This window comes from Trichechus manatus, unplaced genomic scaffold (genome assembly GCF_000243295.1).
Source record: "Trichechus manatus latirostris isolate Lorelei unplaced genomic scaffold, TriManLat1.0 scaffold00162, whole genome shotgun sequence".
In the NCBI taxonomy this organism is placed as follows: Eukaryota; Metazoa; Chordata; class Mammalia; order Sirenia; family Trichechidae; genus Trichechus; species Trichechus manatus.
In genome coordinates this window covers 5,794,034-5,820,514 of record NW_004444098.1, presented here as the reverse complement: position 1 = coordinate 5,820,514, position 26,481 = coordinate 5,794,034, and the positions used below count along the sequence as shown (strand labels likewise).

General features: G+C 40.8%; 1 protein-coding gene across 2 annotated transcripts in view; it reads right to left on the bottom strand.

The window, feature by feature from the left end:
* The window catches only part of MID1 (midline 1), a 186,243-nt gene that overhangs the window by 53,776 nt on the left and 105,986 nt on the right, over positions 1–26,481 (bottom strand). For both annotated transcript variants that reach the window (XM_004386356.1, XM_004386357.2), the window contains one exon: positions 22,776–22,871. In XM_004386356.1, the coding sequence (XP_004386413.1) occupies positions 22,776–22,871 (96 nt within the window). The remainder of the gene's footprint in view (positions 1–22,775; positions 22,872–26,481) is intronic.

Here is a 26,481-nt window from a genome sequence, read left to right as displayed (position 1 = left end):
ATTTACCCTTATTTTTCTAAGTTTATACCAGTCTTTTGTTTCTTTATATTGCCTTGACTTCCTCTCCATATGCAAAATCTATGTCTACATTTTTTAAGTCCCTCTTTTTTGTTTTAATGTTGTCATCTTTTACATACTGACATCTGTTTCCTTATTTTCAGTGTTTTAGCTTTGATTTACTTACGTGACTTCCCTATCTGGGTTGATATCTGCTTGCTTTGTCCTGTGTTCTAGTGTTGGGTGGTTATCTGATGTTACAGATTTTCTAACTGGAGGAGTCCCTTTAGTATCTCTTGTAATTTTTGCTTTGTTTTTGCAAATTCCCTAAATTTCTGTTTATCTGGAAATGCCCTCATTTCGCCATCGTATTTGAGAGACAGTTTTGCTAGATATATAATTCTTGGCTGGCAGTCTTTTCCTTCAAGGCTTGATATATGTCATCCCATTGCCTTCTTGCCTGCATGGTTTCTGCTGAGTAGTCTGAGCTTATTCTCATTGAGTCTCCTTTGTAGACGACTTTCCGTTTATCCCTAGCCGCTCTTAAAATTCTCTATTTATCTTTGGTTTTGGCAAGTTTGATTATAATATATCTTGGTGAGTTTCTTTTGGGATCTACCTTATGTGGGGTTTGAAGAGCATTTTGGATAGGTATCTTGTCATCTTTCACGATATCAGGGAAGTTTTCTGCCAACAAATCTTCAACAATTCTCTCTGTATTTTCTGTTTCCCCTCCCTTTTCTGGTACTCCAATCACTTGTAGGTTATTCCTCTTGATAGAGTCCCACATAATTCTTAGGGTTTTGTCATTTTTTTTTAATCTTCTGTCTGATTTTTTCCTCAAATAAGTTGGTGTCAAGTGCTTTATCTTCAATCTCACTAATTCTGACTTCCATTGCCTCATTTCTGCTCCTATGACTTTCTATTGAGTTGTCTAATTCTGAAATTTTATTGTTACTCTTCCCGATTTCTGATTGCTGTCTCTCTATGTATTCTTGCAACCTGTTAAAGTTGTCATTATGCTCTTCTCATATCTTTTATATTTCCTTTATTGCTATTCTGTGTTTTGCTTGATTTCCTTCCTAATTTCTTGAAGAGTTCTGTATGTTAATCTTTTGTATTCGGCCTCCAGTAATTCCAAGAAATCTTCCTCCTCTGGAAAACTTCTAGTTGATTTTGGGAGCTTGCTGAAGCCATCATGGTTTGCCTCTTAATGTGATTTGATATTGAGTGTTGTCTCTGAGCCATCAATAAGTTATTGTATTTATTTATTTTATGTTTGCTTACTGTGTCCTAGCTTCTTGTTTTGATATGCCCAAATAGGCTGCTCGTGTGAGCTAGTTTGATTATTGGCACCTTTGAAGCTCTAATGTCCTGCTACGAGGTGGGTAGATCTGTCACTAGGTATGTGAACTCAGGAGTAGGCCCACTCCTCCTGTATGGATTCAGCTCAGGTGCCCAGGTAGATAGCCACCAAGTGTGTGGTATAGGCTCTCACTTACAGTCCTAGACAGGCATGGGTGATTGGTACAGGCACAGGCATCTAGCTGCAGCAGGGGGACATACTCTGAGCAAGGCAGGGGGCTGACATTTGCCCCGAGTTTCCAGGAGGAAGGCATGTCCCTGTTCCCTAGAGCACGTAGGTAGGTGGGTTTTGCAGCCAGACTATGAGCACCTAATGCTGTTGGCTCTAAGGACTGGGGGGCTTCTCTTATCACGGGCCCCTATCGCAAGTGGCTAGGTGGCATGGGTAGAACCACCTGTCCTCAGGCCCCTGATGTGGGTAGGTGAAGATCCTGCTTAATGGCAGAGCAGTGTCAAATGTCAAGGACCTGCCACTTCACAGCTAAAACAGTTGAAGTTAGACTTCCAGTATATACACTGTTCTACTGTGGTAATGAGGGCTTACACTGTTGAGATGGACCCACATAAGTCTCTGCAGGGGGAAAGGCACTCAAAGTCTGTGGATCCCTTATGCCTGTGTGTAGGCAAAGGAGCTGTGCTTACCCTGGGTTCCTGGCTTAGGGGAGCCGGTAGTTTATTTTTTCCCCTGTTTGTTAATTTGTTCACTCTCTGCAGGGGGAAAGGCACTCAAAGTCTGTGGATCCCTTATGCCTGTGTCTAGGCAAAGGAGCTGTGCTTACCCTGGGTTCCTGGCTTAGGGGAGCCGGTAGTTTATTATTTCCCCTGTTTGTTAATTTGTTCACTCTCCAAGGCAGGGAGAATGGCTTTGGGCATGTGACGGATCCTACTTCTGGCCCAGGGGACGCGGCAATTGCTGAAGCCCGTCCGGGACCCAGTGCAGAGCAGGGAGTGGGGAGGTAAATTGGAGGGAGGTTTTTCCCTAAGGGGGGTGTTTTTGATCTGTGAGGTAGGCTTACGCAATTACTTCTCTTTCACCAGATCGAGGGCTGCTTCTCACTGATTCTGGGTAGCCGTGTAGCCTCTGTGGCGCTGGGCCTCTCCAAGTGCGGAAAACGCACCTCCGCAGCATGGCTGCTTGCCTGCCTCACTGCTCACTCACCAACTTCTCAGTCCTGAAGGGTGCCGGCTCCTTCCAGGTCAGGTATGGCAACTCCTCGCTGCTTCCAAACTGTCTCTCCCTCCCCCTGCCACTCTGTCCAGTTCCTCAACTCTGCCTTTGATGTGCAGGGCTCCCAGATTGCCGTATATAATCAAATCACTTGTTTTTTTGAGTCTTTGTTGTAAGAGGGTCCACCGGAAGCGTCTGACTACTCTGCCGTCTTGGCCCTGCCTCCCACTGTATTTCAACTGTGAGATGAAAACATAACTCCCCAGAACCTAATGATAATCCTCTTTTCCAAGATTATGAAGTTGAATGTTGGATAAGTAGCAAGATACCATTAAAAAATGGCAACACATTCTTTTTGTAAATGAAACACGACTATAACAGTACAATATGCTGCCCAGCAAAAATACCATCACTGAGGATATGAGGAAATTGGAAGCCTTGTCCACTACTGGTGGGAACGTAAAATAATGTAGCTACTGCGGAAAATAGTTTGGCAGTTCCTCAAAAAGTTAAACATAGAATTACCATATGACCCAGCAATTCCACTCCTAGGTATATACCCAAAAGACTTGAAAGCAGAGACTTAAACAGATACTTGTACACCAATGTTCGTTGCAGCACTATTCACAATAGCCAAAAGGTGGAAACAACCCAAGGTGAAACAACCCAACATTCATCTGTTGTTACCCATCAACAGATGAATGGATAAACAAAATGTGGTATATCCAGCCTAACAATGGAATATTATTCAGCCATAATGAGAAGTTAAGTTCTGTATGTGCTACAACAAGGATGAGCCTTGAAAACATTATCCTGAGTGAAATAAGTCAGATACAGAAGTGATTCCACTTATATGAAATATCTAGAATAGGCAAATGCATAGAGACCCAAGTTTATTACTGGTTACCAGTGGCTGGGAGGAGGGAGGAATGGGAAATTATTGCTTCAGGGGTACTGAGTTTTCTGTTTAGGGGGATGATAAACATTTGGAAATGGATAGTGGTGATGGTTGTACAACATGGTTAATGTAATTAATGCCGTTGAATTGTACACTTAAAAGTGATTAAAATGGCAAATGTTTTATTATACAAACTTTATCACAATTTAAAAAAGCCACTGCTGATGCCTAAAATTTTGAAACTTCACACAAAGTAGTGTTTACTTTCAAGAGCATCACACACATCATGCCCATCCATGATGCTGTCTGTTACTGTTGTTAATTTTTCAGAACAGCAAAACCTTCAAACGAGGTAAAAATATTTAGAGGGTGGGAGTACTAAAGAAGGCAGTGGTTCAGAGCTCACAGACTGGTGTGAGTCTTCCAGAATTTGAATGCCAGGACTTTCTTACTTACTAGTTGTATGTTTTGGGGCATTTACTTGGACTCTCCATGCCTCAAACTGCTTCTCTGCCTAAGGAGGAAAATATCAACTCTTACCTGGTAGACCATTAGTTCTCGACTAAGGAATGATTTTGCTCCCCACCCTCAACCCTAGAAGGACATTTGGCAATGTTTGGAAACAATTTTAGTTGTTACAAATGGGGGGAGGTGTGCTACTGGTATCTAGGAGGTAGAGGACAGGGATGTTGCTTAACATTTTACAGTGCACAGGACAGCTCCCACAACAAAGAATTATCTGGCCCCAATGTCACTAGTGCCGAGGTTGAAAAAGCCTGCGGTAGACAGTGGTGAGCACTGAATGAGCTGACACACGAAAGGCCTTGGAGAGTGCTTGGTACATAGTAATTACTCAATAAATGTTAGCTATTACTACTGTTAATAAATTGTTTATCTAGAATGCCCATATAGAATCAAAACTACAAATTCTAGAACCCATCAACCTGTGCTGACTATCTGAGGACTTTCTGACATGAATCAAAACTTTTATCTGTCTACATCTTTCATTGAAACAATGGCTTTGGAAGATATAACGTGAGGACTAACTCCAGAACGTTGGGAGCTACTTTTTAAACTCTAAATGGATTCCTTAAAGACTGCTTGTTGATGAAGCTGGGGGATTGGGGTGGGCAGAGGATATTCTTCCATGGCGCAGAGTAGGGGTCAGAAAACTTTTCTTGTAAAGAGCCAGCTAGCGAACATTTTAGGCTTTGTAGGTCATACAGTCTTTGTCACAACTACTCAACTCTGCCATTGTAACGTGAAAGCAGCCATAGACAATATGTAATCAAATGGACATATCTGTGTTCCAATAAACTTTATTTACAAAAACAAATGACGAGCCAGACTTGGCCTGACCCCTAGCATAGAAGAAATATTATGGACTTTGGAGTCAAAGAGCTGCAGATGGAGAAAATGGGCTTAATAGCTCTGAAAATGTTTTCTCATTTGTATACTTTCAACAAAAATATCTATAAACAACCTGGCACATAGTAGGTGCTTGATAAATACCAGTTTTCATCCTTCAAGGCACGAATAGTTGCAATTACTGAATAGGCTTTCAGCTTCAACGTGACAATCTACTTGTAGTATGGTTTTTTAGTTTCCCCACAAGGCCCTGCCTCCTTTTGTCATTGGTACAGTAAACGTTGCTCCCCCGAGATTGGATACTTTTCAGGGGTACATTCATCTGGCTTCAATCTTATATTCTTGGCATGAAGGCCACACACTTCTCTTTTTGTATTTAATGGTAAACTCTATTCAAAGCAGTTCCAAAATGAAGAGGCAGAATGGAAGGTGTAGCTCACAATTCATTCAAAAACAATAACTCCTCCCTTCCTTTTTCTCATTAATTACACACTTTATAAAACAAACGTTACACACCCTTCCGTTTAGGCTGGGGCACAAAAATTAAAAAAAAAAAATCAATTAACCTGTCACGGGCACTTGTCTCTATCGAGTCTTTTTCATAAAGTTTCCAAAAGGTGATACTTTCTATTAAGTAACTTTTGACAAATGTATTTAGCAAAAATCAACCTTTTGACGTTGTGGTCAGAGGGTAAAAACTAACTTACAGAAGATGATTGTTGATTGAGTGCTAGAGAAGATAGATGTGATGTTTCAGAGAAGGGAAGTTATTGCTAATGAAAAGAGGAATCTTCTACCCAGTGACCTTACATTACTCATTTTCAATCTTACATGTCATTTCTCATTAAGTGACATTCTTTTTAGTTGTTGTGCCATCATTCCTGAATAATGATGTCCTGGAAAAATACAAGATTGAGCCCTTATTCAGGCCTGAGTTACTGAGGTATAGATGTGCCATCTGCTCCCCTGCAAAGTTACAGCAAATGAGGATCAGATGCCTGCCCTTCGGTATTCCTTCTGGTGAGTGCAATATATTTGATTATATCACTGATAAAACTTGAACTTGGAAGTAAAGCAATGGAAAATGACAAACTGTTAAGCTTTGGTCTGTCTATGAAGTATCTTGCCTGGATGTTGTCACCACAGAATTCCAGCAGAGGCTGGTAGATTGAGTTTGAAATAGCTTTGGTGGCCAATGTTCAATATGCAAATTTAATCATACAGTGATAGAGAGGAGAGCTAAGAGAAATTGAACATGTGAGTTATGGTCACGATAGGCAAGAAAGTAGTGCTATCATTCCATTTTAGAGGTTGCATTCTCCCCAAAGCAGGGGGAGAGACAAGGAGAGAAGCACAAGTTGTTACCGGAAACATCAGTAGGGGAGTCAGGAAAAGGTAGGAAGCCAGGAATGTGTGCCTTCTCAAGACCCCTGTGGGCAAGCGGAGCTCAATCCCACCATGGAACTCTGAAGAAACACAAAGAACACTCCAGCTGATGAGGAGGAAACATGGGCTTTATGTAATATCTCCTATCAGTTGCTGGGTTGAGGCTGTTGGGGGTGAGTGGGCATTAACTCCAACCTGGAAATAGCTGGTTCCTGGAGCAGAAGATGCCCCCAGGCAGAGTCTCAGCCTCTTGCATCTGGAAGCTTGCAGGTCAGGGACATAGGACAGTGAGAGCCCTATGGCGTCTCACCAACAGCTACAGACAGGAGAGCACTTCTGTTAGAGGAGACTACAGTCTGGACATTTCTTAAGATGAGTTCCAGTCGAGGTCAGGGGGAGCTGGAGTCACAGTCACACAGTTTCTTCTATAGCTCCAATGACCTAAGACTAATTGCGGGGCCAAATGGAATTCGCATGTGACAGTACTTCCTATCTTAACTTCGGTCTTTCCTAACTTCATGGCCAGAATCTACCTGCAAGTGTGCATCTGCAACTGACCAAAGATGGGTAAAAATTTGGGCAAAGGCAGGCTAGCCTGCCTGGAAAAGAAAACACAGGAAATCTAGTTAGACTAACATATATGCTTCTTTATCGTGAGACCTCTCGATTTGCCATCGTTTCAACTCATTGTGAAATTATTATTGTCTTCCTAAAATAATAATGGTTTTGGAGGTTTAAGCCTCAATATGGATAGTTTTCTATAGTAAAATTAATTTTAAAAAATCTGCTTTAGGGATTACTTGAAGTTTTTCTTTCTCTTTTTTTTTAAGATTATCTGAAAGATCAACTATATTCCTATACACAAACCTGGGAGACCTTGGCGTCCTCTCCAGTTCTACCTGGGAAACAGAATGCTCCATTTCAGTTTGTCAAGATCAGGGAAGGAAAAAAAAAAAAGGCATCCTGCCAGGTACTGGAAACACTGCTTGCTTTAATTTTATTGCCAAGAACAAAGCCTTCTTATTGTTTAATGGGACCCTTAAAGGTAGGCCTCAGCAGCATAGTTCTAATTTTTTCAAGACCACAAACAAGAGGAATTCTTTAAGGCCATTTCATGAGAGGCAGGAGGAAAAAAAATACTATATCCTGTAAAAATTAAAGCAATCCTTTGTTTAAGTAGCCAGAGCCTGATGACAAGTTAGCTGGGCACGTGTATTTTTTTTTTTTTTAAAAACATGGGCATCTGTTGGCATTTTCTATCTCGGCACACTTTCTTTCATTAAGATTAGATAAAGGCTGTGCCTGAGATATGAAAGAATGCCACAGAAACCATCTTCCTTTAGCATACCATCTCTTTGGCATCATTATTTCCAGGTAGCACACTAAAAGGAGGGCCATTTGTACCAAAATCAAACAAGCCAACACTCTCCCTTTGTAAACCCTATTTATAAAACTGGGAGCCCCACAGATCTCAACTCAACACTTAGCATGATTCCATGAGCAAACTAAACCTACTTGATCCTTGCTTCTCAGCTGGAGGTTGTACTTCTCTCTCTACATACAGTAGGAGGCATTGGTGGTGCAGTGGTAGAATTCTTGCCTGCAATGTGGGAGACCCAGGTCTAAATGCAGGAGATACTAAGAGAAGAAGGAGTTCCTGGGTGGTGCAAACATGCTTGGCTGCTAACTGAAAGGTTGGAGGTTCGAGTCCACCCAGAGGTGCCTTGGAAGAAAGGACTGGCAATATACTTCTGAAATATCAGTCCCTGAAAACCCTGTGAGCACAGTTCTACTCTGACACACGTGGGGTCACCATGAGTTGGAATCGACCTGAGGGCAACTGGTTTTTTTTCAACTAGGAGAAGAAAGACACCGTCCTGCCTCCCAAGGAGTCCAACTCAACTAGGAGAAGGAACAGACATGGACCTACAGACCATGTGGATTTATGTCAAAGGCTGCATTTTGATCAACAAATCACTGTGTAGTTTTCCTTAAGCTTTTAAGATCACATTATGAATCTAATTATTCTATTCATAAATCCAATACATTTTATAAACCTAAGAATAATCACTCTCGGGGGTGCCTGAATTAACATTTGATTAACTCAAGTTGAATAGACTCAACTCCATTAAACAATCAATTCCAGCTATATATGAGCTGATTAAATTCCTGCACACATCTTTCAAAATGAGTTAAATTTACACCCAGGGAAATGCATGGATCTTAAGGGACAGTTTAATGGATTTTGACAAATGCATACACCCGTGTAATTAACAGTCCAATCAAGATATAAAACATTTCTATCACCCCAGAGAGAGGTAGTGTTGGTTCAATGGTAGAATTCCTGCCTTCCATGCAAGAGAGCCGGGTTTGATTCCTGGCCAATGTGCCTCATGCACAGCCACCATCTGTCTGTCCGTGGAGGCTTGTGTGTTGCTGTGATGCTGAACAGCTTTCAGTGGAGCTTCCAGACTAAGACAGACTGGGAAGAAAGGCCTGGCGATCTACTTCCGAAAATCAGCCCGTGAAAACCCTGTGGATCTCAATGGTCTGATCCACAACCGATCGTGGGGATGGCGCAGGACCTGGCAGCATTTTGTTTCTTTGCGCATGGGGGCGCCAGGAGTTGGGATTCTACTCAATTGCAGCTAACAAGAACAATCACCTCAGGACGTACCCTGGAGATCCTCCTCCAGTCAGTCCTCACCCCCACGCGTAATCACTGTTCAGACTTCTATCACTAAATTCCTGTAACATTTGAAACCACATTTATAAATTTAACATATTCCATTGACTTGGTAAACAACTTCAAACACCTAATGGGGTAGAAGTAAAACTCTAACAAGTCCAATCTTCCCAAGTCATTAAGTAACTCCTATAAATCTAGTAAATTCAACTAAAAAATATAAAGAAACTCAAGTTCTCTTGAATATTCGAATATTGTTTTCAAACTTAAATTCTCTGACACTTTAACTTAAAATCACATATCTAAAATCAATTGCATATTTCAAATTGGAATCTCAGAGCTAATCTGCCAAGTTTGTCTAATACGTCAAATTATTTTAAATGTTACACAGTGTACAAACATATATTTTAGTCTAATAACATAACACAAAATATTGATACCAAGGATTTTATTTAGGTCTTCAATTTTATACATAATTCTCCATGTTCCTGGGGAGGAGGGGAAAAAAAAAGAACCTTATTCACTAACGGAAGCAAATTTATCACCTCAAAGAAGTTGAAGTTACAGGTCAACGATGGTTACCTGCTCAGGTAGGTGAGGAACCCTGGTGACGAAGTGGTTAAGCTCTCGGCTGCTAACTGAAAGGTAGGCAGTTCCAACCCTCCACCTGCTCCAAGGGAGAAGGATGTGGCAGTCTGCTTTCGTAAATATTTCAGCCTTGGAAACCCTATGGGGCAGTTCTACCCTGTCTAATAGTGTTGCTATGAGTCAGAATCAACTCGGCGGCAACGGGTTTTATGGGCTCTGATAGGTGAGGTTATCTCATCAACTGAGCTAAAGTTATTGGTTGACTACATACAACAGTTATTAATGTTCAAAGATTTGAGAACAGTTCATGGGACCCAAAGCTCGCTGGTTCTATGAGTATCGGAAACGGGTATTCACTAATTCTTGTTACAGTGGGTTCAACCAAAATGAACAAACAATAAAACCTGTTGCCATCGAGTCAATTCTGACTCATAGTGACCCTACAGGACAGTGTAGAACTGCCCCCATAGGGTTTCCAAGGCTGTAATCTTCACGGAAGCAGACTGCCACATCTTTCTCCCATGGATGGGCTGGTGGGTTCGAATCTGCCCACCTTTCGGTTGGCAGCGGAGTGCTTAACCACTGCACCACCAGGACTCCTGTCGGTTCAGCAGAAGTTTCCAATCCCCATCAAATGGGCTTGTTTCTCACTATGCTGCCCATATCAAGAACTTAACTTTTTAAATCATCTCTTTCATTTCTATCACCTAGACTGGGTAGCTGATGTTCAGTAACCACTCCACTTGCTTTACTACCTAGTTGGAATCAACCCATTTCTTTACTGGTTGATTCTTGTTCTATCTGGCTTCAGGCCATGTTTCTAAGGTCATTTAAATGACATTTACCGTAAAAGGCTATTGAGAGAATTAAATCAGGAGGTGATAGTTGGAGCTTATCAAGCGGTCCTTGTTGTTTGTAGTGCATGTTTGCACAAGTCCTACAACTTTTGCTTTCCCCACACTACAGGCTATACTTTGTTATGAAACTGTAACTGCTCTCCTCCTAACGCCCTCAAAGCTGGATCAGGCGCCATCTTCCCAATCCTATGTAAATTGATGGAAGGCTTCCTTAATGAATTTATCACAGCCCAAGGCCTAGCTTGTTGAGTCCGAGATACGAAAGTTTTCATCACCGCATATATATAAACCTAATGTTATATCTAGTGAAAATTATTTCAAAAGCATAGTAAAAGCTCTGTCATAAATTCCTAGGGCAAGAAGTTACCTCACAGGGTTGTAAAAATCTTTATTTGTGTTATTCCTCACTGAGAGCCTTTTAGATTCGGTAGTAGCCTCAGGCATTTTAAATAGTTGAATTTAAAATTTCATATTTCTGTTTCAAACAAAAATAACCAGTGCTACAATTGCACTCTTGTTAACAAATATTTTATATGCATGACTCAATTATTTTGCTGGGTAATTTCAAAATTAGAACAAAGTTCTTCAGTTTTTCCTACAGCATTTAGCAATTAAAAACAGAAGTCGATCAAATGAAGGTAAAAAATAATACATCTCATTTCTCTCATAACCTGTAATTATCTTATACACAGCCTGATGGTCACGAAGAGAATACTTCTATGTTCATTTATTAAGGAAAGTAATTTAAACTAGATATTAAGACCCAGAAGCAAAAGAGGTTGATACAGTAACAAAATGATGGCTTAATCGTTGGGATCCCGGTCGTCTCTGAGCGGCAAGAATGGGAGCAACAATGGGACCCAGCCTTCCATCTGAGAGTCACCTTCTCACTTGGGATCATTCCCCTCTCACATCTCACTCCTTACTTGAATCCAGCCAGCAAGGAGCATCTCATGTGATAGCTGAGTTAGAGCTAACTGCAATGGCAATTTTGAATTTGTCACACCTGTTTCTACTACTGTTTATACCACGCCAGAAACATCCCTGCTGTCTTGGCCAAGCGTTTAAATATTTCAAGGCAGGGAGGTTGTGTGTGGAATAGTGTAGGGGTGATGTCACAAAGAACTGCTATATTGTGGAAAGAGATCACATTCAAGATGCATCAGGAAAACCACGCTTTCTCTCCTCCTTCCCACTGCTCATCCACTGGGCCCTCAATTAAGGCCAACAATCTCACAATTAAGCATTAGCCTTGGAAATGTGCACCACTAAATTCAATCATGTCAGAGAGGTTGTCTTCAGGGGCATGTACACATGATCATATTTCAATCTGAGCCACCTGGTAGAATTCTGAATGTGGCGCAATAGTTCATTTTTCCCAAACTGGGAAGACTAGCAGAAGATGGAAGATTTGGATAATGTTAAAAAATAGTTGGAAGCTGAAACTTGGGAATGTTATTCCGAAAGTAATGCCAAGAAAGCCTTATATTCATTTATTCATCAGATTAACCCCATATTCTAAAACTCCAGAAGACTTTTTGCTGATATCTTCAAATTATTCCTCATGAATATACCCAAATAACAGGATCTGATGCCCTTTATGAATCAATTTGTTAAGGCAAGGGCATTGAATCTAAAGGTAGATATTTGAGTATGTATTAGATCTACTATAATAAAAAATTAAATTTAATCTCCAGAGACAAAAACTAAGTTTAGTTCATGAGTTGTCAATTTTAGCAAACACGGTAGCATGGACTGGATATACAACTGTTATACATGTACAGGAGTCAAAGAAATGAATGGTCCCCAGAGACAACGAACTTCTGTGCAGGCCAAGAGTTCCTTTTCTCCCTTGTCTTGGAAATCCTAAGACCTGAACTTGGGAAGTCAGCCTTTATAATAGTGACTCGTCATAATCTGGTTTCTGAATGCTGCCATATTGGCATCATCACATTACCACCAAGCCAAAGGAGCGTACATGGGGAGACGTGACAGACAGTGGGTTGTGTGATGTGTTTTAATGAAGCCCAGTATCTGATTCTAATTTTACCAGAAGAGCAGTCTCACAGAGGGTCACATAGGGTGGGAATCTGACCCTTATCTGCAAGTGCCAATGGATTATAATGTTGGACATTCAAGTCTGCCCCCAGCAGGGTACACTTCATCCAGGATCAGACACTTGTCCATAAGACACGAACTGCATGTTTTGTGTTTCGATGCTGGTCTTCATCCAACGGCTGTGGGTGAAGCAATTGCCAAGGTTTCCATAGTGGGAGAGAATGCTTTGACATTATAAAACTGCACACCAAAAATAACTTTAAAATAAAGGTTTCTCTTTGTTTGTAACCCAGATATTTTTTCCTTATTTCAGAGTTTACAATAGAATGCTTTTAAAGCTTGGTGAAAGATTTTAAAAGTTCTTTACCAACCCCCACCTGTTTGTCAAGTCATTTTTTTACAATTTCTTAGAAGTTACTGTAGCACATCACCCTCATCCCTCTTGACTCACAGAGCCCGTCATCTGAGCAGAGATCTCATGAAATGGCACTTAATTTACCCACAAGAAGTTGGTTACTCTACAAGTCAACTAGCACTGGAAAAATGCAGAGAAAGCCAGTAAGAAAGCAAAATTTCCATTAAAAAAAAAAAAAAGAATATTTCAAAAACTTACCAAGAAAAGCAACGGCATAAGGGATTAAAAAAAAAAAGTGATTACAAACAAAACAACATAAGCCAAAAGGGCCAAGGCCTAGCCTGGTATTTAAAGGAAGCCATTGAGGGGATGTTAAGTTAGAGAACACCCTTCCAGTATGATCTTGGCCAAGGGCAGTGAGGTCAGCTGAGCCTTAGTATCCTCTCGGAACCGCTATGGCAAACAGTTTCCCTTTCCCAGTAGTTCTTTACCATCTCACTGTGAGTTTGGTAACTCGTGACCAGTAACGCCACAATGTGAAAGTTGGATAATGAGAAAGGAACACAGAAGAAGAATTAATGTGTTCAAACTGTGGTGCTGGTGAAGAATATTAAATATACTGTTGACTGACAAAAGAACGAACAAATCAACCTTAGAAGAAATACAACCAGAATGTTCCTTAGAAGGGAGGATGGCAAGACTTTTCTACTTGCTTACTTTGTCACGTCATTAGGAAAGACCAGTCACTAGAAAAGGACAACATGGTTGGCAGAGGGTCAGTGAAAAAGAGGGAAACATTCATGAGATGGACTGACACAACCGACGCTCATGAAGACGGTGCCATGAGTCAGAGCCAACTCTACTGCAACTAACAATCACCACAAAATGCCAAAGTGAACATGTCAAGGTATTGGAGTTGCTGGGAAAGAACGTGATTCACAGAATGTCTGGAGAATGCACATCAGTGATTCTAAATATTTGCTTAGCTAATAAAATGGGTCTTCTGATTTTTAAAAGAAAATGGGGTGGGGGGAATAAGAACTCGTTCTTATTTGACCATAAAGGCCCACAGCTGACCTAATTTTTGATCACTGTTCATAGGCTTGTCCTTCTCCTCATGTATAATTAACTCCAAACTCATCCCAAGGGAGTTTTCTACTGTACTCCTCTACTGAAGAAACCAAAACAAAAGGACTAAAACACCATTAGCCTTTAGAATCTCAGCTCCCAAATGACACAAACATTTCTTGGGAGTCTATTTGAAGTTTCTCTTTCAATGCCTCACCTTCTGAGTCCCAAACTGCCTTGGCCTTCAGATCGTCCATTCTCTAGAGTGAAAAAGATTTGCCACTTACTATCAAAAAGCCAGATTTTTGCCCTCACTTAAAAATAATAGGGAGGGCCTTCAAACCCTTTTCCATTATAAAGAAAAGCAGAGGTGAATCTCCGAAGGAGGTGTAGACTTATGAGAATGTGGCATTTCCTCCAGGAGTCCGTGGGAAGGGCTTCAGTGAATTAATTTATAACAATTAAGAGTGGCCTCTATGCTTTGAGTTGTTTAGCTCCAGCTGGCGTGGGAATTATTCTCCTGATGAATGCTCCTATCCCAATACAAGGATACTCTCAGGAAGAGGAAAAGGAAGAAATACAGTCTAGGAACAGAGGATGTGAATGAGGAAATACTTTCCCACTGCACTGATGTAAAAGAATAGTATGGTGGTTCCTAACAATTTCCACTACTTCTTTTGGAGTTTACTAGCGCTATGAAGTTTTCCCTTGGAGTTTTCATTGTTTGCACTAAGATATCCATATTATTTTCCAAAAATATCATTTCCTAAGTAGCTGAAAAGAGTTAGGGATATCAATTGTAACTATAAAAACTACACAGGTCTATCTGTTCCTTGAATCCTCACCTAACTTTCCACGGCAAATAAAGTTCAAACTCAGATGCAGTATTAAAGCCCACCCAGCTCTCCGTCTCTCCAAAGCTCTCTCCTACTATGCCCCCTCGTACAACTTCTGTTTCTTACAGAATGATCCACTTGCTTTGCTTATATACTCTCCTTGTTTCTCCATCCACATGCCTTTGTTTGCCCTGCAAGCAGTGTCCTCCCTCTTACCACCATATTCTCAAAAGTTATCTACTCTTGGAGACAGGCTCAGATCTGTGCTACCCCTCCCATCTCCCAGTTAGAAGTAATTTCTCACTTCTCTGCAATTCCAAAGTATATTATCTACACCTCTCTTTTGGTAATTATAGTTTTCTGCTTTATATCATATTAGAGTCGCTCTTTTGTCTTAGCAAGATAGTCAGCTCCCTATGGGCAAGGTCCTTAGGCATACCCAGAGGATGTACGATACACACTAATGGAATGAACAAACTACAGTGATGCGGTAACAGGTTAAAGTGATTGACCACAGACAAAAGTTTACACCTTTATCCAGAAAAACTTGGTTAGCAAACCCAGCTCATAGACCAACAGTCTTCAGAACAGAAAGCGTAGGAAGTCATGTTAAGGAAAATTATCCAAACCTTGGAAATAAGAGAAAACAATGACTACCGGTCCTTCTAGTGTCATATTACAGCATACTCCACCGAGGCCGCCTCAGTGAGGGTCATCTGACTTTCTAGACTGGAATGTAACAGAATTTGACTGTCTATTTACTATTGATTAGGGTTTACACTCTGCAAAGTTAGATATTAGCTTACAGAAAAATGATAAGCAAGTTATTTTTGTCCAAGTGTTATGGCTTTATTGACCTGTAGGTCATTAACCAGCTTTGTATCTACATTAGCTATCATATTCTAGCATTCTTTCCCCAATAACTGCACACATATATACATATGTTTATATCAATTTCTGGTGTTCTCCTTTGAACCTGCTTTATCATCCTGCTGGCTCCTTCATTAATGAGTTAAATCGTTGATGTGGACTCAGATATTTATATGAGAATTGTGTTCACCTTTTTGAAAATCATACTTTAAGAATATTAATAACTACAAATAAGGGAACAAATGCTGTGATAGTTAATGTTATGTGTCAACTTGGCTCGGCCATGATTCTTAGTACTATGTAATTATCCTATATTTTGTGATCTGATATAATTATCCTCCATTTTGTGATATAATGCAGTCACCTCCATGATGTGACCTGATGTGATCAGCCAATCAGTTGTAAGAGGAGTTTCCTGAGGGTGTGGCCTGCACTCTCTCTCTCTCTCTCTCTATGTATATATATATGTGGACCTTCTGGCAAAACTTGCTTGCTTGCTCTGGATCCTGTTTCTGGCTCATCATCATCTGACCACCAGTTTTTGGGACTTGAGCCAGCAGCCCTGTCACCTGTCATCTGATCTGCTGACTTTGGGATTTGCCAGCTTACACAGCCATGTGCGCCAACAGCCTGCCATCTGACCTGCTGATTCTGGGTTCATCAACCCCTGCAGCCATGTGAGTCAGCAGAAGCCTCCAGCCGAAGCCTGACCCACAAACATTGGGACTTGCCAACCTCAACAACAGCACGAACCATTTCCTTGAGATAAATCTCTCTCTGTCTCTCTCTCTATGTATGTGTGTGTATATATATACATACACACACACATACATGCTTCACTAGTTTTACTTCTCTAGAGAACGCAGCCTAAGACATTTGGTACCAGGAGTGGGGTGCTACTCTAACAGATACCTAAAATGTGGAAGGGGTTTTGGAATTGGGTAAGGGGTACAGGCTTGAAGAGTTTTAAGGTGCATAATACTAAAAGCCTAGATTGCTTTGAAGAGACTGTTGGTGGAATTATGGACATCAAAGACAATTCTGGTAAGGGCTCAGAAGGAAGTGAGGAGAGCTGTAACACCGGAAACGGTGCAGATGGCAAGAAGCAGCAGGAGCAGAGAAACGGTGGCAGCAGAACCAGGAGACTGGCATGAGAAGGTGCGGGAACTGACCCACAGAATAAGAGAGCTGAGCGCCTTTGGGCAGGAGGCTTGCTGGCAGAATGGGGTGCCTACGGGCACTTGTTGCTGGAGCTAAGCTTGCCGGCCCATGGAGCCGGAGAGCTGAGAGTGTCTTTGGGCTGAGGCTTACTGGCGGAGTGGGGTGCCTCTGAGAATTTACTGGTAAAGCTAAAGAGCTCTGTAACACTTGCCAGAGCAGGGAAGAGGCTGCGCCAGCCCAAGAGGCCTGAGGGCTAAGTGGCCAAGAAACCAAGGAACCAGGAACCAGAAAGCTGAAGAGACAAGAAGCATGGGAAGCAGAGTTACCTCGGTCTCAAAGGGTAGGGCCATGTCCTCTGGGGTCTCAAACGGTGGAACCATGGGCTGCTGGGTCTCAAAGGGTGGGGCCACGGCCTCCTAGGTTTCAAAGAGTCAGATCTTCACCAACTCTGTTCCGGAGTGTGGGGCTGCCATTCAAGAGTGCCGGGGGATGAGGCTGGAGTTGCTGCCGAAAGCTGAGGGGATGGGGCTGCCAGGCCCAAGGGCAGAAGAACAGGGCCTTCTGGAGCTGAGGAGGTGAATTTACCACTCAGGTGGACTAAGAGAATGGGGCCACCCAAAGCCAAGGGAGCAGAGTTGCCATCCCAATGGGCCTAGAAGGCAGAGCGGAAGCCCAGGGCCAAAGGACCTCCACCCAGAATCCAGACAGTATGGCCAACACCCAGAGTCCGGAGGGTAGGACCACTACCTAGATGGTCTTAGAGAACAGAGGATTATTTTCAAGCCTTAAGAGCTGATATAAATTGTCCGGCTGGGTTTTTGACTTGCTTGTATTCTAGATTTCACAGGTTCACAGATGAAGAGGAATTTTGCCCCATGATGGAATTTGGACTTGGAGTTGATTTAAGACTTTTGGGATGATATGATGGGGTGGAAGTGTTTTATATGTGGCAAGGACATGAATTTTGGGGGGCCAAGTGGTGGAATGTCATGGATTGAATTGTGTCTCCCCAAAATATGTGTCAACTTGGCTAGGCCATAATTCCTGGTATTTTGTGGTTCTCCTCCATTTTGTGATCTGATGTAATTATGTGTTGTAAATCTTAGACTCTATGCTTGCAGTTATGGTCCCATTTGGGAGTGAGTTGTCAGTCATGTCAGTGAGGCAGGATTAGGTTATGTTAATGAGGATTAGGCTGGGATGCACCACCTGTGCTTTAGTCACACCTTTTACCTTACAAGAGATAAAAGCAGAGAAGAGTGACCTATTAACATCAAGAAAGAAGGGCCAGGAATGCAGCAATGTCCTTTGGACCCAGAGTCCCTGCACTAAGAACATTCTGGACCCAGGGGAAGATTGATGCCAAGACACATGGAGATCTCCAAGGAACGCCAGGTCCACAGATATTGAAAGGAGATATGGACCTTCCCTTAGAGCCGACAGAGAAAGAAAGCCTTCCCCTAGAGCTGGCACCCTGAATTCAGACTTCTAGCCTCCTAAACTGTGAGAGAATAATTTCTGTTTGTTAAAGCCAACCACATGTGGTATTTCTGTTACAGCAACACTAGATAACTAAGACAAATGTAAAAACAAGTTCTGCTAGTATCATTATTTATTTTTCTAGTCATAATTAATTTTGTTCAATCTTTATCTAGAATACATAAATTTCCCAAATAAATACTAAATTTACTCACCCACTGTCATGGATTGAATTGTGTCCCCCCAACACTTGGTATTGTAAACATTTTTAATTTTAGACATTCTAGTGGTATGTACAGCGTGTCATATTTCTCTTTATCATTGTTTCTACCTTGCATTTCCCTAATAATTAGTGATGTTAAGCATCTGTCATGGATTGAATTGTGTCCCCCAAAAATGTGTGTTAACTTGGCTAAGCCATAATTCCCAGTATTGTGTGACTGTCCACCATTTTGTCATTTGATGTGATTTTCCTGTGTGTTATAAATCCTATCTCTATGATGTTAATGAGGTGGGACTAGCGGCAGTTATGTTAATGAGGCAGGACTCAATCTACAAGAGTAGGTTTTGTCTTGAGTCAGTCTCTTTTGAGATAAAAGAGATAAGCCAGTAGAGAGAGAGGGGGACCTCATACCACCAAAAAACAAGAGCCAGGAGAAGAGCATGTTTTGGACCCGGGGTCCCTGCACTGAGAAGCTCCTCCACCTGGGAAGATTGATGACAAGGACCTTCCCCTAGAGCCCACAGAGAGACAGCCTTCTCCCGGAGCTGGCACCCTGAATTCAGACTTCTAGCCTCCCAGACTGTGAGAGAATAAACTTCTCTTTGTTAAAGCCATCCACTTGTGGTATTTCTGTTATAGCAGCACTAGTTGACTAAGACACCCACAAACATTTCTTTCCATTCCAAAGGATTTACAGAGAAACAACAGAGAAAGAATGAGTATCCCTTACTCCTTGTCTAGAACAACTTTTAATGTCATATATGTCTATTTGAAGTCTGCTACAATCAATGCAGTGATAGCTCTATTTAAAAAGCTGTACAGCAACTAAAATACATAATCTCCTGAAATAAAAATAAAATTTGCTTGTAAATTTCTTGACTGAAACATTCATCTATCATTTGAAATTACTCAACACCACACAATATAATTTTACATCATGTTAAGAGGAATACCATTTTGTAAATTCAAACTATACCAATATTGCATTAAGAGCAAAGAAGTTCTTCTGAAATCACTACTACAGGCCATAATGGAAACCAGACACTAATGCTTTCAAGTAACTTGCTGAAATTGAATGAAATAATCACTCACGCCATAAAGAATTTATAAGACTTCCCCATAAAACAGGTAACTTTTTTACTGATGAGAAATAATTTCTTCTTATTGTCCTAAACATTAAATGCCATCACATCATAAAAATAAAATATAGCACATGCATCATTCCATTTTGTTCATCCTTTTTTTCCTATCGTACGTATTCACTTTACTCTCTAATAATGAAAACATCATGCCTGTTCACTATTATTTACAATGTTGTTCAGTCAACAAGACTCAAAATGTTCCCTGGAGAGACCATTGCCAAAAGCGAATCCAGTCTAAGCAAAGGATTAGAAAGATCTGGGTTCTGCAACGTGCCACTACTATCGCTGCTGCCTGTACACTCGCCTTTATTCCAACATGATGAAGAGATTGGTTCCAATTTGACAGTCATGACAGTTCTAGAAGCAAGGGGAGCTTTGGCATGAACCCATGAGTTTGTTGGACAGCTCCAATCTGCCCTCTCACCCACATGTTGCTCCAATACCCCCTTTTTCTTTTCCCTTTGTGTGTCTTTCCCTCCTCCATCTCTCATCAGCACCCCAAATGGTGCACGTTGAAGTGTGTGATCCTGGGAGGAGAGAAGGACACCCCAGTTCCTCCCATCCTGGAAACAACAGCAGAAGTCATAACAAATTTGGAGTTTAAAAACATTGCCAACTCTTGTATTTCTCTCACTAACCAGTTTTAAATTTCCTATCCCAAATAGAACATTTGTCACTGAAAGTGCAAACTTTATAAGACAGAGTATTTTAAACCTTTCATCCAAGCACCAGTGTTTGCATAGCAGAGACATTTTTACACTGATCTGATTTGAAAACAACGTTTGGTCATATTTATTTTCCTGAGGTATGTACCACTGAGAGACATAGTTGTGTTGATAAATATGCTGGCACCCCAATTCCTGGGGCACTTTGAAAAATAGTGGAAAATCTGCAGGATCTGGCTTAAGTCCTGATTCCTTCATAAAGTCTCAGGCAAATTGGACTCATTTGTTTCTCTCTTTTAATCCCCACTTCCTATATCGCGGAGCCCTGGTGGCGCAGTGGTTAAGATTACAGCCTTGGAAACCCTAAGAGGCAGTTCTACTCTGTCTTATAGGGTCGCTATGAGTCGGAATCGACTCCACAGGAACAAGTTTGGTTTTTTTTATTTTATTTTTTGTTTTTCCCATACCATAACCCATCCAATCTAAAATACCAGCAACTGTAAATCTCATCCTTACTTTATGTGCCAGTAGGAAAGAAAAAAATGCTGCCAATTACACTATGTCCCACCATTAATTTTCAGGTGCAGCCCAATTTCAGAGAGATTAGTCAATGAAAAAAAATGCATCTTTTATACTAGCTTAGCAAGTGATTAGCTACTCCACTGTTCTCTAATTATGTCGTGCGTGTATGTTGTCTTTTAAACACATTTTAAGCTATTATGATTTTTTTTTACTATATTGTCCATCTATTGATATAGTTATAGGCATATAAGAGACCATAAACTTATAATTAATGATTAGATGACCACAAAAAAGGATTCCAGGAAAATTGCTATTGTGAAACAGTTACTGTCAAAAATTTTAAATGCACACTCAAAATGGTTTGCTTTTCCAGACTTAGATATTATTTGGAGCTAAACTTACAGACAGTCCAATAGTGTTCAAATTGGCCATTTGAACAGTCATCATGCGCATGTGTTCAAAACAAACTCCCTGAGCTTCCACTGTGTGCAAACTACTGCATTAGAGTCTGGGGATACAAAGACAAATAAGATCTCATGCTCATCCTCAAAGACTTCACATTCTAGTTGGAGAAATGGAAACTAGCACATGAGATAATGATCAAAGCCAAAAGAAGATTATCGATAAAATGTTATGGGATTCAGAGAAAAGAGTGATGACTCTGGTCCAGGATATTCACAATTCAAGTGTCACTTGACTTGGGATGAGAAGGATAGGAAGGGTTCGGACAAGTAGATATGGAGTGGGAAGGGTTGAAGGCGGGAAGGCTTGAAAGCAGAGTGCATGGGCAATCACTTAGTTTGAGTGCATAGAGTAGAGAGTGGACAGGTTGGGAGATGATAGAGGACTGCGAATATCACACTAAGGAACTGATATTGATTTCTTTTTCCATATACAGTGTGGAGTCATTGAAGGTTCCACTATTGCTGGAATTGTGCTAGATTTCATGGAAGCATACAGGATAACCAAGATGTATTTATAACATGTACCTTTTAAATAGTGCTATGTGGTTGTTCTTCATAAGGGTGATTAAAATCAACAATATTAGGAGTGCTATGTAACGCTGGATCAGGGACAGCTGTCATAGGAGTGGGGGCAGGACAGGGCTGGGGATGGGGACAGATTCTCTGAGGGCCTAGTCCCTTCCACTTTAATCCATCTTACATACTTGGCTTATGCAAAAGATTTAACTTTAAGAAAGATTCCTATTTTGCAAATCAAAACCTCAATGAGATACGACTTTACACCCGCTAGGACAGCTGTTATCAGAAAAACAGAAAAAAATAACAAGTGTTGGCAAGGATGAGGAGAAATTGGAACCCTCATCCATTGCTGTTGGAAATGTAAAATGGTGCAGCCACTGTGGAAAACAATTTGGCAGTTCCTCAAAAAGCAAAACATAGAATTACTATATGACCCAGCAATTCCACTCTTAGGTATATACCCAAGAGACTTGAAAACAGGCTCTCAAACAGATACTTGTATACTAGTGTTGATTGTAGCAGTTTCCACAACAGTCAAAAGATGGAAACAACCCAAGTGTGCATCAACAGACGAATGGAAAAACAAAATGTGGTCTACCCATACAATTGAATATCATCCAGCCATAAAGAGAAATAAAGTTCTAATACTTGCCATGACATGGAGGAACCTTGAAAACATTATGGTGAGCAAAATCAGTCAGACTCAGAAGGACAAATACTGTATGGTCCCACTTATATGAAATATCTATAATAGGCAGATACACAGAGACCAAAGTTTATTAGTGGTTATCAGGGATTGGGCGGAGGAAGGAGTGGGGAGTTACTGCTTAAAGGGTACTGAGTTTCTGTTTGGGGTGCTGGAAAATATTTGGAAATGGATAGTGGTATGGTTGCACAACATGGTGAATGCAATTCATGTCATTGAACTGTACACTTAAAAATGGTTAAAAATGGCAAATTTTGTTATATGTATTTTACCATGATAAAATTTAAAATAAAATAAAGATTCCCATTTTAAAAATATAAAGAGTGGGAATGTAAGCACAAAAGCCCCGGATCTAGCAGATTTCATATGAAACATACCACACAGGGATACTCACCTCGACATGTTGGCAGGTTTGGATGAGTTTAGCCAACAGGGTCTCCAGTTCCGTGTTCCTCTTGATAAGGTTGGTGAGGTTACTCTCTAAGTTTTGCTGTTCAAAAACGAGAGGAAAAAATATTACTTTGCATAATTTTAATACTTTAGCATACACAGTATTACTCACACTCAGGAAAAATGAATACATTTTTCAGAAACCCCCAGGAAATCTATACGATTTCAAATATTTATAGATTTAAGCTGGATTTTGAAAAGCTGCATCTAAAAGAACCTATAGAAGTGTTCAAATTTCATTCTTTTTGTTACTGCTTCTTGCATAACTCGAGCATATTTAATTGAACAATTAGTTATAGGTTACTTCTAGGTCATGAACTAGGGGAAAAGGCGGTAATTGGATTTCTACATTCCTTGGCTGAATCAGAAATGGCAATAATATAAAGAATATATTCCTACATCAAATCAACTAGAATTGGATTTGTAGGATTTCACCATATTAGGGGCAAGCTGAGGTCAATCCCTGCAAGGAAGGCTTGAATGGCTCAGCTAGTGCTGACAATAGAGCCGTTTATGGGCATTTATGAGAAGTCATCACCACTCATGTTTACTCAGCCACGGTGCATTTTATTGTATGTGCTTCCATTCTTTGCCTATAATGTCAGATCGAATTTCCTTAAACACTACATTTACCATGTCACTACCCTGCTGAAGAATCTAGAATTATTTCCTCTTCCCTTAGAGCATCAAATTTAAAGTTTGCTGGAATATCCATTTAATTTTATTTTCAACCACAATAACCCTGTGTTCTGGGTAAGATTGGTTAAGATTTCTCATTGATTTCCCCAATGCTTATCATTCTATATGTTCTTCATTTATACCGTTTATTTATTTATTTATTCATCCATCCAGCAAGTATTACTGAGCTTCTACTACATGCCAGACACTGAGACAGATGCTGGAGACAGCAAACATAAAAAGTATCTAGTCCCTGCCCACAAGGAGATGGCTATGCAATTGGCAGAAAAACCCGTTGCTGTCGAGTCGATTCCGACTCATAGCAACCCTATAGGACAGAGTAGAACTGCCCCTTAGGGTTTCCAAGGCTGTAATCTTTACAGAAGCAGACTGCCACGTCTTTTGCCCGTGTAGCAGCTGGTGGGTTCAAGCAGCCAAACTTTTGGTTAGCAGCCAACTCTTAACCATTGCACTGTAAATGACAGAAGGGGAGGAGCCCAGGGCTGCTTGCTGAAGGTTTCTGAGAGGACACAATCTTGCAACTGAGGCTGGAGGATGAGTGGGATTTTTTTTTTTGGTGTACAAAAGTGGGAATTTCTTGGGAAGATGTGATGGAGGTAGAGGTGAGGGTGAGGAAGAATATTCCACGGACAGGAAACAGAACAATGTCACGTGCCAACATCGAGGAGATGCCAGAAGACCTGGGATTAGGGAAACTATATGTTTTAGCATATAAATAGTTCCACAAATACAGCAAAGACATGGAACAAAAAGGCATTTGTAAAGGCATCTGATAAAAAGGATTTGGAAGATTACAAGAGATTTTGAAAGTTAACAGCTTCATAAAGGTGATAATAGTTTATTATGCAGTGACGTCTACTTGCGAAAATTGTCACTCCTTCTACTTTCCTAAATTTTAGATTTAGAAAGGTATATTAAGGAAAAGAAGCATGTTCAACTAATGCTTAAAATGTATATGTTAGAAGCAGAGATCCTTTTGGTTCTTAAAGAAGTTACGCTTATTAGTCTGCTGTTCATCGTATTGTCTTTTTTTTTTTTAGTTTCAGTGGTTGCATTTTTCATTTCCAATAGGTTCTTGATCACATCTCCCTGTTCTTGTTACTTTCTCTCCCTGTTCCAAGGATGTAATTCCCTCCTCCATAACTTCCAAATAACTAAACATACTTATTCTTAAGTTCTTTTGAGAAAAAGCAAGTCTATCTTTTCCTGTGTTTGCTTAACATTTCCCAAGACTCTGGATTTTGTCTTGTTTTGTAATTTTTGCCTGACAGCTCATCTCACGTGAACTTTGTTCCCTGTGCCATGATTTGGGGACTGTCACAGTCCAGTCAGCTGAGGTGCACACTCTAGTATTAGGCCTTGAGGTTCTTTCCCTGACGAGGGTACTCCCACAGGACATCCATGTGCAATATAGGCAGAGATCCTGGTTCAGTTTAGCGCCCTTGCTTCCTTCCATGACAGTTCTGTGTCTGGCTTCAATTTCAGAAAAGATGGGAGGTGCCCTTTGACCCCAGTGTATGGAGGGGGACTCCTAGCCTCCGGGTGTATGGCGGTCACAGTCCTAAGCTACTGTTACATGTGGGGTATACTCCATCATGTTTCCCTTCTGGTCCCACTGCCTCATCTGGTTTCCACTTCCTGTGAGTAACCCAGCTTCTGCCTCCCCTTGCCATTCTTGTACCTCTTTTCCGTTTCTGGTCTTTGGAAACTTTCCATTTATGTTTAAGCATGGTTATACATTCTTTGGAGTCCCTGAGTGGTGCCAACAGTTAACGTGCTCAACTGCTAACTGAAAAGGTTGGAGGTTTGAGTTCATCCACAGGCAGCTCAGAAGAAAGCCCTGGCTATCTACTTCTAAAAGGTCACAGCCATTGAAAACTCTACAGAGTGCAGTTCTGCTCTGAAACACGTGGAATTGCCATGAGTTGGAATGGAATTGACGGCAACTGGTGTTTTGGTTACTGGTTTATATAGCCTTCAAAACACATTTTAAAATATTTTAGCTATAATTCTTATTGTTCAGAGTTCAGAGGGGCGTTTTGTGTATGTTTCATCTGGACTGGAACACCAACAAGAAATCTTAAAATTTGGCTTTGAAACACTCAAAGAGCCCCAAATAAGAAAATTTTAAAGAAGAAAAATGATTGTTTCTCGCTTAAAGAATGGCTACAACAAAGAGTTGAAGAATGAGCCAGAGAGAGTGATTTAGGTGCAACTTAATGACCCCACGTTTGCATCAAAAGAGAAACTTGCTTCCGAAACTTAGTTTTTCTACTGTTTGGATTAAATAAATTGCAACTACTAATCACTTTACGGTCAGAGACTACAGAATAATTTTGAGGCATTCTACTATTTAACATCCCTATTTTAGAGGTGACTACTATAAAGGTCAAAGACTACGGCCTTCAGTACGGATTACACCCTAACATAAAGAAAACAAAAATCCTCACAACTGAACCAATAAGAAACATCATGATAAATGGAGAAAAGACTGAAGTTATCAAGGATTTCATTTTACTTGGATCCACAATCAACGCCCATGGAAGCAGCAGTCAAGCAATCAAACGATGTATGGCATTGGGCAAATCTGCTGCAAAAGACCTCTTTAAAGTGTTAAAAAGAAAAGATGTCACTTTAAGGACTAAGGTGGGCCTGACCCAAGCTATGGTGTTTTCATATGCATGCAAAAGCTGGACAATGAATAAGGGAGACCGGAGAAGAATTGACGCCTCTGAATCATGGTATTGGTGAAGAATATTGAATATACCAGGGGCTGCCAGAAGAACAAACAAATCTGTCTTGGAAGAAATACAGCCAGAATGCTCCTTGGAAGTGAGGATGGCAAGATTTCGCCTCACATACTTTGGACATGTTATCAGGAGGGACCAGTCCCTGGAGAAGGACATCATGCTTGGTAAAGTAGAGGGTCAGCGAAAAAGAGGAAGACCCTC